The sequence below is a fragment of the Theobroma umbraticum genome, unplaced genomic scaffold, assembly GCF_002168275.2.
Source record: "Theobroma umbraticum cultivar Fairchild unplaced genomic scaffold, ASM216827v3 scaffold_25.0, whole genome shotgun sequence".
NCBI lineage: Eukaryota > Viridiplantae > Streptophyta > Magnoliopsida > Malvales > Malvaceae > Theobroma > Theobroma umbraticum.
Genome location: NW_018397282.1, coordinates 809,293 through 824,393, shown reverse-complemented (window position 1 = coordinate 824,393; position 15,101 = coordinate 809,293). Strand labels below are relative to the sequence as shown.

General features: G+C 33.3%; 1 protein-coding gene across 1 annotated transcript; it reads left to right on the top strand.

The window, feature by feature from the left end:
- Positions 1 to 391: 391 nt before the first annotated feature.
- On the top strand, positions 392 to 3,460 carry LOC110428136 (DNA glycosylase superfamily protein). Its single transcript, XM_021443854.2, has 5 exons — positions 392 to 1,285; positions 1,400 to 1,457; positions 1,545 to 1,628; positions 1,730 to 1,865; positions 2,480 to 3,460. Exons 1-5 carry the CDS (start codon positions 631 to 633, stop codon positions 2,774 to 2,776), a joined length of 1,230 nt encoding a protein of 409 aa, XP_021299529.1. The 5' UTR covers positions 392 to 630; the 3' UTR covers positions 2,777 to 3,460.
- Positions 3,461 to 15,101: the final 11,641 nt, after the last annotated feature.

Below are 15,101 nucleotides of genomic sequence, written 5' to 3'. Positions count from 1 at the left end.
AAAAGAAGAGAGCATTGATGTGTCTCTTTCTTGAATACTTACCTCCCTTATCCACCACTCCAGCTGCATTCCTGGAGATGAGAGGCAATATATGTGTATATCCATGATGAGCAAAAAGTGGAAACAGGGGAAGTTTCCCAAGGTAAACAGTGTGCATTTTAACCCAGCAGGGCGGCAGCAGCACCACAACCTCCCCACCCAACAAATCCCCTGTATCAGCTCCCATGATTCTCTCCCTATACAATAATATATCTCATAATCATACCATAATGTGGATACCGGTACTTAATAATTGGTTGAAAACAATGCCAAGTGGCCTAGAACGAAGCGTGTCATAGTCACCCCTCGTGGTCTAGTTACCAAAAAGTAAATGCCCATCACAAGAGGTTGTATGGCAGACCCCGACCTCCCCATGTTACAACAGTCCCGTCCCCACTTTCTACCTTTTATATAATCTCACCAGTGCTTCCCCCCTTCACTCCTTCAGCAATCCTTCCTAACCCTCTCTCGACCCATATCCTTTTCTTTTGCAAGCTTCCGAGGAACCCAAGTGTCATTAGCCTTTCTTGTTTCATCCTTGCACTAATTCTGTTCCTTCATCTACCCAAAAGACAGAAAAACACAAGGAAAATGTGTAGCTCCAATGCTAAGGTGACCACAGGTGTTGAAATAACACCTGCGGTGGCCAGGATCAATGGCCGCCCCGTCCTGCAGCCTAATTGCAATCGTGTTCCTAGCCTTGACCGTCGAAATTCGTTGAAAAAAATACCACCCCTGTCCCCTCCAACGCCTCTACCACTAGCCTCAACGCCACCAGCAACAAGTGCAACTGTTGGTAATGGTAGCAGGGCCAAGGCCTCGTTGACACCACCTATATCCCCAAAGTCAAAGTCCCCCCGGCCAGCTGCTATTAAGCGAGGGAGTGATCCCAATGCATTAAACACAAGTTCTGAAAAGGTTATGACTCCTAGAAACATCACAAAAACCTTGGAGAGGAAGAAATCAAAAAGTTTCAAAGAGGGTATGGGGAATGGATTATCTTCTTGGATTGAGCCATCATTGAGTTATTCTTCTTCTTTGATCGTTGAGGCGCCAGGAAGTATTGCTGCAGTTAGGAGGGAACAGATGGCACTTCAACAAGCACAAAGAAAGATGAAAATTGCCCACTATGGAAGATCGAAGTCAGCCAAATTTGAATATAAGGTCGTTCCTCTCGATGCTTCAAGCGCTATGACTAAGCCTGATGAGGAAGAGAAGAGGTGCAGTTTTATCACGCCCAATTCAGGTATGACCATATGTAATATAATATATAGGAATTTGGTCAGTTAAGCTGCTTTCCAATTTTGAACTCAAAATTATTTAGGCTAAAGTCCTTCATTACCTAATTTCCCATGCTTAGATCCTGTCTATGTGGCTTACCATGATGAAGAATGGGGAGTTCCAGTCCATGATGACAGGTAAAATATCTTTGTCACTCCCCACCATTCAATCCCGTCCTCTCTTGAATATGGTTAATTTTTCCTAATTCTAAGCTTCATACACAGCATGCTCTTCGAGTTGTTGATTCTAAGTGGTGCTCAAGTTGGCTCAGATTGGATTTCAATCTTGAAGAAACGTCAAGATTTCAGGTCACTACCTGTGTTTTACTCGTCCCTCATTAACTAGAAATTAACCATCATAGGATAAAGGCTAACAAGATTTTTTGTGCATTTTTCTTGCTCTCTGTCAGGGACGCATTTTCAGGTTTTGATGCAGAAACTGTAGCCAAGTTCACTGACAAAGAAATGACCGCAATTAGCTCAGAATATGGTATTGACATTAGCAGAGTTCGAGGTGTTGTGGACAACTCCAACCGTATTCTTGAGGTAATTAGTCCAAAGCTATCATTTTCCTTTTCCATGGCACTGTTGCTCCCAGTTAATATACTTTCACTCTGCCTAGTTCAAAGTTGGTAACCCCAGAGGAGCTTTCTTCTTTTGGCTGTTAACAACACTGATTTGCAACCAAACCATCATTGTGAAGCGAGATTGAGAAATTTGACTTGGTTGTTTGCTTTGATTTTTATAGTTTATTATTTAGATTATTTATATTTTACTTTATACTTTCCATTCATGTTTTTTCCAATAAAAAAAATTGGTTTAAACATCAGCCAATCGGAGCAATGATTGCCAAACAACTTATTCTTTGCTTTTCTTTTCCTCTTATTTGGTGAAAAGTTTTTGGGAAGCAAGCAAGCTGCAAGCTGCAAGCTGTTGTTATGTTGGAACTCATGACCCCACATTTGGCTGTTCATCACCAGGGGAACCCATAAAAAATGTCAAAAATATTCTTTGGGAAATAAAAGTAGTGAAGGACCCATGATTGCTTTGATCACCAATCACCTCACATGGCTTTATTTAAATATAATACCATGAGAATGAAGAGAAAAAGTAGCATTTTTTTTCTAACACTAGTTGTTTTCTGTTACATTACATAACAGGTTAAGGGGGAGTTTGGATCATTTGATAAATACATATGGGGATTTGTGAATCACAAGCCAATCTCCACGCAATACAAATTTGGTCACAAGATCCCAGTTAAGACATCAAAGTCAGAGAGCATTAGCAAGGACATGGTGAGGAGGGGGTTTAGGTGTGTTGGACCAACGGTGGTCCACTCCTTCATGCAAGCCGCCGGTCTAACCAATGACCACCTCATCACATGCCACAGGCACCTCCCTTGCACCCTGTTAGCTGCCTCACCTATAGATGGATTGACATTTAAAAGGAGACAATGATGAGAGGAGATATATACATAACTAAACTCAATTGCTAACTAAATGTTGTTCTTATTTGGTGTGGTTATGTACAATAATAGAGTACAGATATAGGAGGTACAATTAAGGGGAATTGGAAAAGGGTTGCATTGATTTTCTTTTTCTTTTTTTTTGGGATTTGGGATTTGGGATTTGTTTTGTTTGTTTGAAAGCTTTCTAAGAGAGCGAGTGAGTGTGGTGAAATAGATTATCAGAGAGAAGAAAGGTTGGGAAGGTGCTTGGGAGGCAGAGAGCATGTGCAAATGGGAGGCAGCGGCATGTGTGGGGTGTCAGTCACTTTTGAATGCTCCTCCATGTGATGTGAGCAATCGCCCTTTGCATTATTTGGGTCTGCCTCTCCTTTTTAGCAGCCTGTGGTGGTGGGATACTTCCTTAGGACCACCCACCATCCCTTTCCTTTTCCATTTGGGGTTTGAGTTGTAATTTCCTTCCTTATTTTTTTTTTCCCTTTAATTTTAGTTTTCCTAACCTTTCAAGTAAGCTTTGGGAGGAATATTAATGCCCCGAATGCGTCTTGGATTTGGTGTGAATTTTCCATTTTTTCTGGGTGATGAGTTTGATGCATTTTTCCATGTGATTCTGCTCTGTTTGCTAGTAAGTACACCTTTTAAAATGTTTAACTTGACAAGATAAGTACCTTCCCCATGTGCCCACTATGCTTTTCAATCTCTCTCTCTCTCTCTCTCTCTGTCTCTCTTTATTTATTTATATATATATATAATGGGAATAATAGAGTATGGTGTGACAAATTAAGTTACACAACTCAATTGTCAACATTATATAAAAACTAAATAAAATTTTCAAAATTATCTAAACATGTTATTTGAGATCAACTTTAATGAGAACTAGGATGCTGCCAACACGTTGCTGCAGGGGGCAAAACTTGTTAAATGATTTGCAAGTTCTGAAATCATTTCTTGGTGTATGCCAATAAGAATGTAATCATAGTTTTTTAACAATGATAATGTTAATAATGAAATGGAATAAAAGATTTACAAAACTTAATCCACAGAAAATAATTTTTCATATATTTTAGAATTTATATATCATGAAGACATTCGAAGATGCAACTGATATACTTCTCATTTTCTTCAAATATTTATATTCTATTATATAAATTAACGTAGTTTAATATTTATGTTATAAAAATATATATGAGTTCATGTTATTGAATTTTATTCAAAAATAATAGTATAATCATGAAATAAAGTGATCATTCTTTCACATAAAATTTTTAAAAAATTTTGATTAATAATAAAAATTATAACCTAAATCATACTTATTAGCTTTAAAATTGATTCATATTTTGAAATGAAAAATAATTAATTGATAAAAATTATTTAAACAAGTTTTTGCTTGAATTCAAAGATGTGAAAATATTCCCTAAAAGTTTAGAAAAGTTATGGCTAAGTGTTCTCACATGAAAGAAGCTCAAAGAGCCTTATTTTCTCAAAACTCAGTTATAAAGATCGACCCCCATAGTTGAAAGGTCGATCCTTGAGAGATGAAGAGCAAAATGACCCTTTTCGAAAGCAAAGGATCGACCCTTCAAGTATAGAAAGTTGATCCCCAGAAGACAAAAAAGAAAGAAAGCCTCAATGGAAGCGAAGGATCAAAGGTTGATTCCTGGAAGTTAGAAAGCCAAACCTCCATGTGAAAGTGTGAGGATCGACCTTTCCCATTTAAATGGTTGATCCTTTTCAAAGAAAAAAGAATTTGTCCCAAGCTATGTGGCACGGGATTGACCCTTCTTGTTAAAAGGTTGATCCCCTAAATTAAAGGGTTGATCCCTAGAGCGTTGCAGGCTTACATTTAAAGCTCTCAATGCCTAGTTTCTGCATTAAATGATCTCCAACAGCTCCAACACACTTCCTTAGCATAAATTGAAGCTTCCAACCACATTTATGAAGTAAGAAGACTCTGAAAAACATATCCAAGAAGAAGAGTACTATCAAATTCTTAAATATCATCATTTTCTCTCTCAACATTGAAGTCTTATTTATTGCTTCGAACTTTGAGTGTACCCATTAATCATATTTGCCCCAGAAAGGCTTTTAAGCTGTTCAAAATCTCCTTATTGCATCTTTGTGAAAGGTTATACCTTAACCATTAAAGGGTAGAGTTGGTTATACCTTAATTATTTAAAAGGTAAAGAGGTTAAACCTTAACTTTGAAAGGTTTTATAAAGTTTATGCTTGAACCATCAAAGACATTTTTCATAGTGGTTTTGAAACTCCTTACCAAGCTAAAGGAAATAATGTAGGCAAAAAGACCAAATGTCACGACTACGTCTCTTAGCTCAAGTAAGCAATAGCTTGTGTGGCGTTTGGTGGACACTTCCAAACAATTCAGCTAAGAACTCGATGATATCTAAGTAAGCACAAATTATAGCCATGAGTTAATTTACAAAAAGCAATAGCAAAATCATAGGGCATGCAAATGCCATACATGCAACTACTTGTTCCAAATAAAGGAAAAAATGTTTTATTAATATTGAAAAAGGAGGATAAATGGACCACGAGTATAAATGCGCCATCGCCAGGCCATAGGGACAGCTCTAAATGGTTCACCACTAACATTCCTTAACTAATGAGGTTGCCTAACAATCCATCGATTGTTCACCTTTATAAAAAGCTAACGGGCTTTTACATGTATTCCACCAAGAACTGTAACAATAATTGAAATGGGGACACTCCTTCCCTTGAGGGTCTTCCCCTTAAAGATTCAATATGCTTTCATAAGTATGTTACCAAGTACCATTACATTGTTTAAAATGGGGACATTTCCTATGAAATCCCACCTTGAGTAAAAGGATAAGTTAAAAAATCCTTATATGAGCATATAGATTACATGTTATGAATATCAAACTTAGTTTTAACCTTCAAAACGAATTTATTGACACTTAGATTGTCTATCACTTTTGAAGCAGAAATTTTTATAAGTTTGGAAGGGGTCAAAATTTGTGATTTTTATAAAACAATCTTTTGGAAATAAAAAATGACGCTAATGATTCCCTTTGTATTTAGATAACGAAAAATGATTTTTTCATAATTTTTGGAGTACATTTGCTATGGTAAATGGAAGCTACAAATTTAATTTTAGTCGAACCTTTCCTATTTTGTTCTTGAAACCAAAATATAGATTTTGATTCTTTTAAAATTTTATTTTTTTTTATATTTTGGTTGAATCTAAATGGAGGTTGTTTTCTTATTTACATTAAATATCTTAAGTCAATGGAGAGTAAAAAGGAAAGAAGTAAAAACAAGGACATTTACTTCAATGGTATTTAATGCGAATAAGTGGGGCAAGTTTTATAAGTAATCTGTCTCAAAAGCTTCATTTTGTTTCAAATGTATCGATATGTATTCATAATGTATTGATATATATGGTTATATATCGATATATGTTCGTAATATATCGATACAATTTTTTCAAAACCAAATGTATCAATACATTTTGCTGTTTTCAAAAAGATAAAAGGGCCAAAACAATTTTTCTCACTTAAAACTATAAATATCTCACTTTCTTTGAGGGTTTTCAATCTTCAATTGTTTTCCTAAGGTATTTCTCTCAACTCAAGTCCTTTCAACTCATTTTGATTGAAATCTTCATTTTTATGATTAAATGATTTGGTTTTGAGTTGTTATGAAAAAGGTGACATTTTTAAGCTCTGAAAACTTTAAATCTTGATTTCTAGTTTCTAACAATATGATTTTATTACCCAGATTTTCTATTGGTGATTTAAGCATAAAGGTTGTGTGATTTTCTTAAGCATCTAAGCTTACTTAAGGTAAGGATGAAAGATTTATGAGCTTCTAAGTATGGGTTTTAGCTAGAAAATTAGTTTAGCTAAAAGTAAATAGCTTTGAAAGCAACTAAAATAATTATTATGAGATTTTTATTTTAGGAAATGATTGTGATAATTGTTACACTTGAAAACTCCACGGAGTATGTCAAAATAGAGTTGTGATTGGAGCTAGAAAATCGAGTCTCTACTTTAGTGAGTGGATACACCTTTTTAAGTATTTTAATATGTAAAGCTAGCATGATTTCTATGGAAATAATTATTTAAGCATGTTGCAATATTGTTTTCATAAATGGCTTATCAAAGGATTAGAACTATAAGGTTTCTATGAAGTTTTGAAAGAAATGCTCAAAAGATTAGATTTGATTATGATTTGTGATATGTTGACACAATGATTTTCAAATCATTTTTGAATCTACTACATATGCAAATATGCTACTATGTATTAGTTTTCAACAAAGGGGGACAAGCCCTATCAAATGTTTTCCTTCAAAAGAGATGAATGGTATGAAGTACATGCTCGACATGACATAGCATGTAAGGTATGATGGATGCATGAGTTCCATTTATGAGATTATAACATGTATGCCATAAGATATATGTGTTGAGAATGTCATGTACACTATGGGCTGAGTATATGGATGAGTTATGAGATTATGACATGTATGCCATGAGTTGTATGTGTTGAGCATATCATGTACAATGTAGGCTAAGCCTGTGAACGATTTATGTTATTATGAAATACATGCCATGAGATGTATGTACTGAAATATTCATATAAACTATAGGCTGAGCATATGATGATGATTTATAAAAATGTTATTTGTTTGTGATGTAAGATAAAGATGAAAACGTTCCTAAGCTTGAAGAATCCTATGACGATAGTGGGGCTTGATCATAATTAGCCGAAGTAGGGTAGGAACACTTTAGGATTTGTGAGTGAGGTTGATGTGCCACCTATACAACTAGGATGTATTGTGCATGATGACTGTTATAAAGGCTTGCTTGGACCTAATGGGCTATACTTATCTAGATTCATGCACTAGTCATATTTCACCACAAAATGAGATGTGACATTTCCTCTTAAGGAAGAAAGGACTTAGTTTCCTAGATAGTTCTAACCCGTCATGGCCTTACACAAAGGTGGCTTATGACATCTTCCCCCACTCAAGGTACGTTATGCCCAATAAAGCTTGGGCCTATCGGGCACCTGTCTGGTTGCCTGGGATTTCTTTAATCTTCTACTTGAAGGTACATAAGTCTTTCTCTCCCTAGTGATTTCATCTGCTCCAAGACATTCCTATTTAACTAAATACTCATGTGTTAGTCGTTAGGAGACTAACGTGGTCTTTTTTACATGAACCTCTTTTACTCAACACTATGATGGTAGCTCTTATGGCTTAACTTCTGCTTGCATCTATTAAATCTACATGGAATGGCTTCAAGTTACTAGCGTCAAATACTAAGTATACTTTTATCCACTTGGGTGGATCAATCTTGTAAAAGGTCTTCCTAACCTTAGCAATGATCGTTACCAACTCTTCATACTTCTGTGTTAGTCGTTAATCTATCCATCTTAGGAATTTGATCTTTTTGAGTTCCAATTTCACTAACATAAGGTCACCCACCTTAAAGTTTTATGCTTTTCGACCTTTATTTGCTTACTTCTTCATGTGGCTAAAGGCTTTCTATAGATATGCTTAAGTAATCTCCATGTTTTGTCTCCACTATTTAGCAAAGTTAAAGACTCAGGGGGTTTTCCCTTGATATGACTTCACGAAGGTATGAGGAAGTTTAGGTTGTTACTTGGTGACGACTTTAAAAGGGTTTTGTTAGCAAAAAAGTTCTTTTGAGAATCGAAACATAATTGAGCCACATCCAGTAAAGTAAGCCAATTTTTCTAGTTGCTTGTACAAAATGTCACAAATATTCCTTTAATAATCCATTAAAGCATTCCATTTGGCCATCTGTCTAGGGATTATAATTGAAGGAGATGTTAAGTTCTAACCTTACAACTTGAAGAGTTGTTTCCAAAAGAAACCAATAAACCTTAGATCTTTATCATTGATGATGATCTGAAAGATGTCCTAATATTTCACCGCATGTTGAAAAACCATACGCCCCATGTCTTCTATAGAGCCAAACTTCTGGACTAGGATAAATATAACATACTTTGAAAAACGATCCACTACCACCAAAATTGATACCATATCTCCAACTTTGGGGAGCCCTACTATAAAGTCAAAGGAAATGTTTTCCTAAGGTCTGGTCGATATTGGGAAAGGTTTAAGCATTCCCGCTGGCTTTTGTCTCTCCATTTTGTCTTGTTGGCAAATAAGGCATACCTTGGTATAATCCATCACATATTGCTAGATATATGGCTAATAGTAACCCTATTTTAATGATGCAATGGTACACTGTCAACCTGGATGTCTTACCTAAAGAGTATCGTGACATTCTTACATCAATTTTTGTCTCAACTTTCCTGCCTTTAGAACAAACATATGTGGCCCTTTAGTCAGTAGTAGTCGATTTTTCACCTAAAAATACTTTGACTTCTCATTATCCACTAATTTCATAATGGCGATGGCCTGGTGGCTTCCTTTTAAGTTCTTTTCAATAAGGTTGCAGATGTTCATGTCACTCTACTTGTTATTGGAGCTACCACTTTGAGAGCTAAAAATTTGGCCTTTCTTCTCAAGGCGTTTGCCATTTGCTTAGCATTTCTGACTTTATGCTCGAAATAAAAATCAAATTCGGCTAAGGACTCTTGCCATTTCGCTTACTTTACCATGAGTTTATGAGAAAGTGACTGACTGTAGGGTTGTTTGTATTAACCATGAATTGAGACCTTAACAAGTAATGTCGCAACACCTGTAAACAATGAATTACTACCAAGAGTTCTTTTTCTAATATTGTGTAGTTTCTTTCAACTTTGTTAAACTTTCTACTTTCAAATCTGACGTAATGTTCTTATTGTAATAATACTCCTCTAGGAGAAAAGTCCAATACATCTATTTGTACCTCGAAAGGCTTTTCCATGTTCAGAAATGCCAAGACAAGGCCCATCATCATCATTTTTTTCAAGTCTTCGAAAGCTTCTTGACATTGAGGTGTCCAACTCCACTTTTTCTTTCTTTTTTTTTTCAGTAGTTTCGTGAGTATCACTGTCTTTTTTGAACACCTCCCCATAAATCTCTAATAATAGTTGGCTAGCCCTAAGAATGAACAAAGTTTAGTTGTATTCTTAGCAGTCGTCTACTCCTTGATTGTCTTAATTTTCTGCATATCCATCTGAATGTGACCTTGCTCAATGATATGGCTTAGGAATAGAATTCAAGTTTTCACAAATGCACACTTCTCTCTTTTCACATACAGTTGGTTGTCTCATAACCTTTGAAATACTTGTCACAAATGCTCTTGATGTTCCTTTAATGTGGAACTATACACCACAATGTCATCCAAGTATATAACCACGAATTTGTCTAGATAATCATGGAAAACTCTCATCCTAAAATGCTTATAGTCACATGTAAGTAATCTAATTTTGGATTCTTTAACTTAGCTAAACCCTCATAAGTGGTTTCTAAGGTATCCCATATTTTTTTAGCATTTTCACATATAGAGACTTTGTTGAACTCACTAACACCTCAGACACAAAAAATGTATTATATGCTTCACAATTAGTTTGAATTAGTTTCTTATCTCTATCATTCCACTACTTCTTAGACTTAACCACTAATTTTCCTTCTACTTCTTTTTATGGAACATAAAGATAATCTCATATAACATTCCACACATCTAGGTCCATAGATTGTATGAACATTTCCATATGTTTCATCCAATAAAGATAGTTGGTACCTACAAAAAGAGTTGAGCTTTAGATTGATTGTCCTTCACCAAGCATGGTTGTCGTAACTTCCATTTTTGATCATTTAAGCTATCATACAATGGATCGCTCAAGGTTGTTAGACTTGCAAAAATTGAGCCTTAGCTTTGATACCAATTGTTAGTATAGTAAGCTCAATGCAATAAATACCAAGAGTGGGGTGAATTGGTATTTTAAAATTTTCCTTTGCAAGCTCAATGAAAGATAATCCTTTTTTAAAGAACAAATTTTCTTTTTATGTCAAAAGCAAAGCAAGTGATTTTTCATTAAAGTAAATATCAATAACAAACCACAAGGCATAAAAGTAAATCAAGACACAAGGATTTTTATAGTTGTTTGGCTTAATTAAATACTTACATCCATGCCCTTGACTCACCAAGGTGTTTCAATCCACTAAAAGGATTTTTATTTTTCAACGAGATCAAGTGATAACTTTTACACTAGATTTTTCAAAGGATCAAACGATAAACCGATAACCTTTTACATTGACTTTTTCACGCGATCAGGTGATAACCTTTACACTTGCTTTTCACGAGATCAAACGATTTTCTTTTTACAGGATCAAGTCATAACCCTCACACTAACTTTTTAAGGTTAAGCTAGAACCTTTACAAGTGTGTGTACAAGGGAGTAATAGAAAATATTTGCCTCACAAAGGTTGACTGCTAAAGGTTTAGCTTTAGTGTTCAAAGAGAAGAAATAATCTTACAAATATCAGCTCAAGGATTTTCAAGTAAGTGAGCTTGAATGGCTTTGAGTGCTTGTTGGAAGACTAAGATGAATGCTAGAAAGGAAAGATAAGCTTAAGTGTCTTTCTCAGGTTTTTCTATTTTTGTGTTGTCTTCTTTTACTTTAAAATAAGTCAAAGGTGGCTTTTTATAGTCTCAACGATGTTTGGAGCGGTTAAACACAAGTTTGAATCAAATTTTGTTGTTGTTGTGCTTGTAAGGTTGACTATTATGCTCTTAGGGTCAACTATAGTTTCTTCAAATCTTGAAGTAGGGCTTCCATACTTGACTTATGAGGTCTTTTATTCGATCCACTTCCTAAAAGCTTGTGATTTTTGAAGTTTGGCTTGGTATGATCGACTATAGGCGTTTAAGGGTCGACTATGGTTTCTTAAATCATTGATTCTTGCAAATGTTCTGCCTTAAGGTCAACTATAACTTCATTAGGGTTTACTAATGTAATACCCGTAAAAATGTATTCTACTTAATTAATTTTTTTATATAAAAAAATGTAACCACTAACTTATAGGCTATATTAAATAAATACATATAAAATAAGTTCAATCTTTTTATAATTGTAGTTATAACCTTAGGGTTTCTTAACGAAGAGAAAAAAGAATAAGGGGTCTTTAAGCAAATATAGTAGTTTTGTTAGCATCAAATTACATTATCACACAATTAAATAAAGGCAATTTACACGTCTAAAGGAGAATAGTCAAAGGTTAAGATCAGTTTTTTATTGACTTCTGAGAAAGTTAAGGTCAATTTATTTTATCGCATTTAACCAGAAGTTTATGCTAGTTTTAAAATGAAAAGCAGTAAGACTCGTTTAAGAGAAAAGAAGAAATAACAATTAGAAAATTAGTCAAAGGAAGAAAACCATTTTGGAGAAACTAATCCTAAAGAAGAAAAAAAAGGTAGAAAAAGGACAAATCTATTTAAAAAAGTAGCTATTAAGATATGATTAGCCTTTAACTTATGAAAATTGTATTTTTCCAAAGTTCGAAATAAAAATCCCTAAGATTAGTTTATGTTTCTTTAACTTGCGTTCAAATCTAATCCTATTTCAATGACTTTTGGTAGCATGATGGATACCAAAAAAAGAAAAGGTCTTGAAAAGATCTTTCCAATGATTTTTATAGCCTCTCGGTTGGCTTTGTGAGTAAGAAGATATTAATTTTTAAAATTGACTAAAAACCCATTTTTAATAGTTTTGACTACCCAAATTTGGGTTATCAAAACTCCATATTTAGTTAACTTTTTGAGTCATTTCTTTGAGGGCATTTGTAGTGTGAAATATGATAGTTAATTTGGTGTTAATGACTCGGTTAGGGACTTTCTGTGTTAAGAGAATTGAAGCCTCAAAGTAGACTTGTTGAATCTGAAAATCCAAAATTTTGAATATTTCAGTGATGATTTTGTAAATTTCAGCATCTGAAAATTGTGCTTTTAATGATATTTATTTCTGAATCAAATTTGGGTTTTAAATTATGTTATGTGAGGTTCAATATGATGTTTAATAAACCTTTGGTTTCAACTTAAGTTGTAAACTGTAAGTACTTGAAGTAAGCCAAATGGTCATGACAATCTAAAATTTTAAAAATTTATGAAAATTCATTTTTAGTTATTTTGAAAATTATTCTTGACCTATATTCGAACTATTTTGATAGAAACTGCAGAAATTTAAGCTATTGGAATTTTAGTTAAAGTTTTTTATGAATAAATATTTATTTGAAAAATTATTTTTTTCAATTGGCAAATTTCAAAAAATTCGTTAACAATATTCAAGAGTCAAGTTTTAGTTAGCATTTGAAGTATTTCCATCAAAATTTATAATTGCTACTAATTTTGAATTTTAACCTATGAGTTTCTAAGTTTTGAATGTTTTATGTATTTATAAATTATTAAAGAAAATCAATTTTTATTTTAATCAAAATTAGTTTTGGTTAGCAAAATAGATACTACACCTTAAATGCTTTAAATGACTAGCAGGGAGTCATGGTTCATTTTGATAAGTTACTAATGTTAGTTTTTAATTTCGAGTCTTTTAAATTAATAGGTTTCAAAAGGATTTAGACTTTTTGTCTTTTGATTTTGATTTTAACGAATCAGGTAAGTGACTGAGATCTTTTAGTGTTTTTACACCCAAAAATTTAGCCTCAATGTGAGTTGGAATATCATATATTATATTAATACATTTTGTCCTATGATTTGGTAAAATCAAGTTGAGCATGCAAAATGTTTATATATGATTTTTGTATGTTGGATTTAGAATATGAATTATGCAAAGCATGATTTCTAATTTTAAAATTTGAATATAATTTTATTTAATGCATAGATATATGACTATCTTTGTGAATACTTAGTTTGAAATGATTATATTGTTTATGTGCAAGATATATGTTTAGAGAAAGCGGATATATTATTTTTTGAAATTGAAAAATCTAAAAATACAAGTTTCATTTTGTCTTATAGTATGATATGCTTTGACCCTGCCAATAGGGATTAAATGTTGGCCATGTTGACATGTATTTTATAATTAGAAGTTAATCTCCCAACTGCACCATCAGTTACAAAATAGTGGTATTTATGATATTTGTTAAGTACAATCAATGGTTGCTTTCAATAAACTTTTGACCCATGCCATTGGATTTAATCGTGGTTTTGATTCTTTTTAACATATGATGTAGGAGCTAAGTGTGGCAGTTGCATGTCACAGGAGACCAATTTAAATATGAAATCAATGTGAAATTATGTTTTATTCTGTTATCTAAAAGTTTCAAGTTTTTGTTAACTATGTTTTCTGAAGCAACATTACATTGACTTTTCTAAATTCAAAATGAAATTTTGAAATATATGTTTTTGAATGATGTTACCTAAAATTCTATTTTAATGCCTATTTATGTATTAGTAATTTTGACCTAAATGTTTTAAGCATGCTTAACTCGGCTAAAGGGATGCTAGTTACTTGTTGAACGGTTGTACTCACTCTACTAATTCTCATCATTTTATAGATTTCAACATCTTTGCATGTTTGGGAGTTAGACTTGCTTGGATGGAGTTTTGGTTAGCAAGATTAATGTATGCCCTTGGGTAATTATAAGCTTTGATGTGAGTATTTAGTTTTTAGTTTGTTAAACAGATGTTAGCTAGATGAGAAATTTATATCTTTTAGAGAATTGTATTTTAATAATTTATTTAGAAACTTGAGGTTTTGTAAAGTGTAAATTTTGAAAAGATTGTGGAGGTAATATATTTGATTAAGTATGATATTGTTACCTTACATGCTTATAGGATTTGTCTCATAAGTATGTGAGGTCTATTATGTCCTAAAACCTTAAGTTTGGGGCATGACAAATTAAGTGGTATCAGAGCCCGGTTAATAACATATGAATTTTGGAGTCTTTAGTCAAATTGATAATTAAATAAGAAGTTCAATTGATGCTTAGAAAAGGGATTCAAAAATCGATGGTGAGGAAAAAGGGATTTGTGGTAAGGAAAGGATTGATTGATTTGAAGAACAATAATGTTATATTTATAACTTGATGTGATTTTGATATGAATCTTGATAGGATAGATGGTTTGGAAATCTATAATGAGGAAAAGATTGGTTAATTCAATAAAGAGTAATGTTTTGCCTATAAGTTAAATTGATTTTGGCATGAACTTTCATAAGATAAATCTTTTAAGCTCTAAGCTACTGTAAGGAATAATTCTAATATTAAAAAATTTTATGAAATTGAAATTATATTTTTGATCTATCGAGAATTTTAGATTATTTTGACGGATTTTAAGTGAATCTTTGACATTGATCTAAATTGTTCTTTGTTGGAGTTTAAGTACGAAATGTTATGATGATTGAAT

Coding starts and splice junctions, on each gene's coding strand:
- LOC110428136 (XM_021443854.2), top strand. CDS start 631: ATGTGTAGCTCCAATGCTAAGGTGACCACAGGTGTTGAAATAACACCT. Junction 1,286..1,399: donor TTTTATCACGCCCAATTCAG/GTATGACCATAT, acceptor TCCCATGCTTAG/ATCCTGTCTATGTGGCTTAC. Junction 1,458..1,544: donor GTTCCAGTCCATGATGACAG/GTAAAATATCTT, acceptor CTTCATACACAG/CATGCTCTTCGAGTTGTTGA.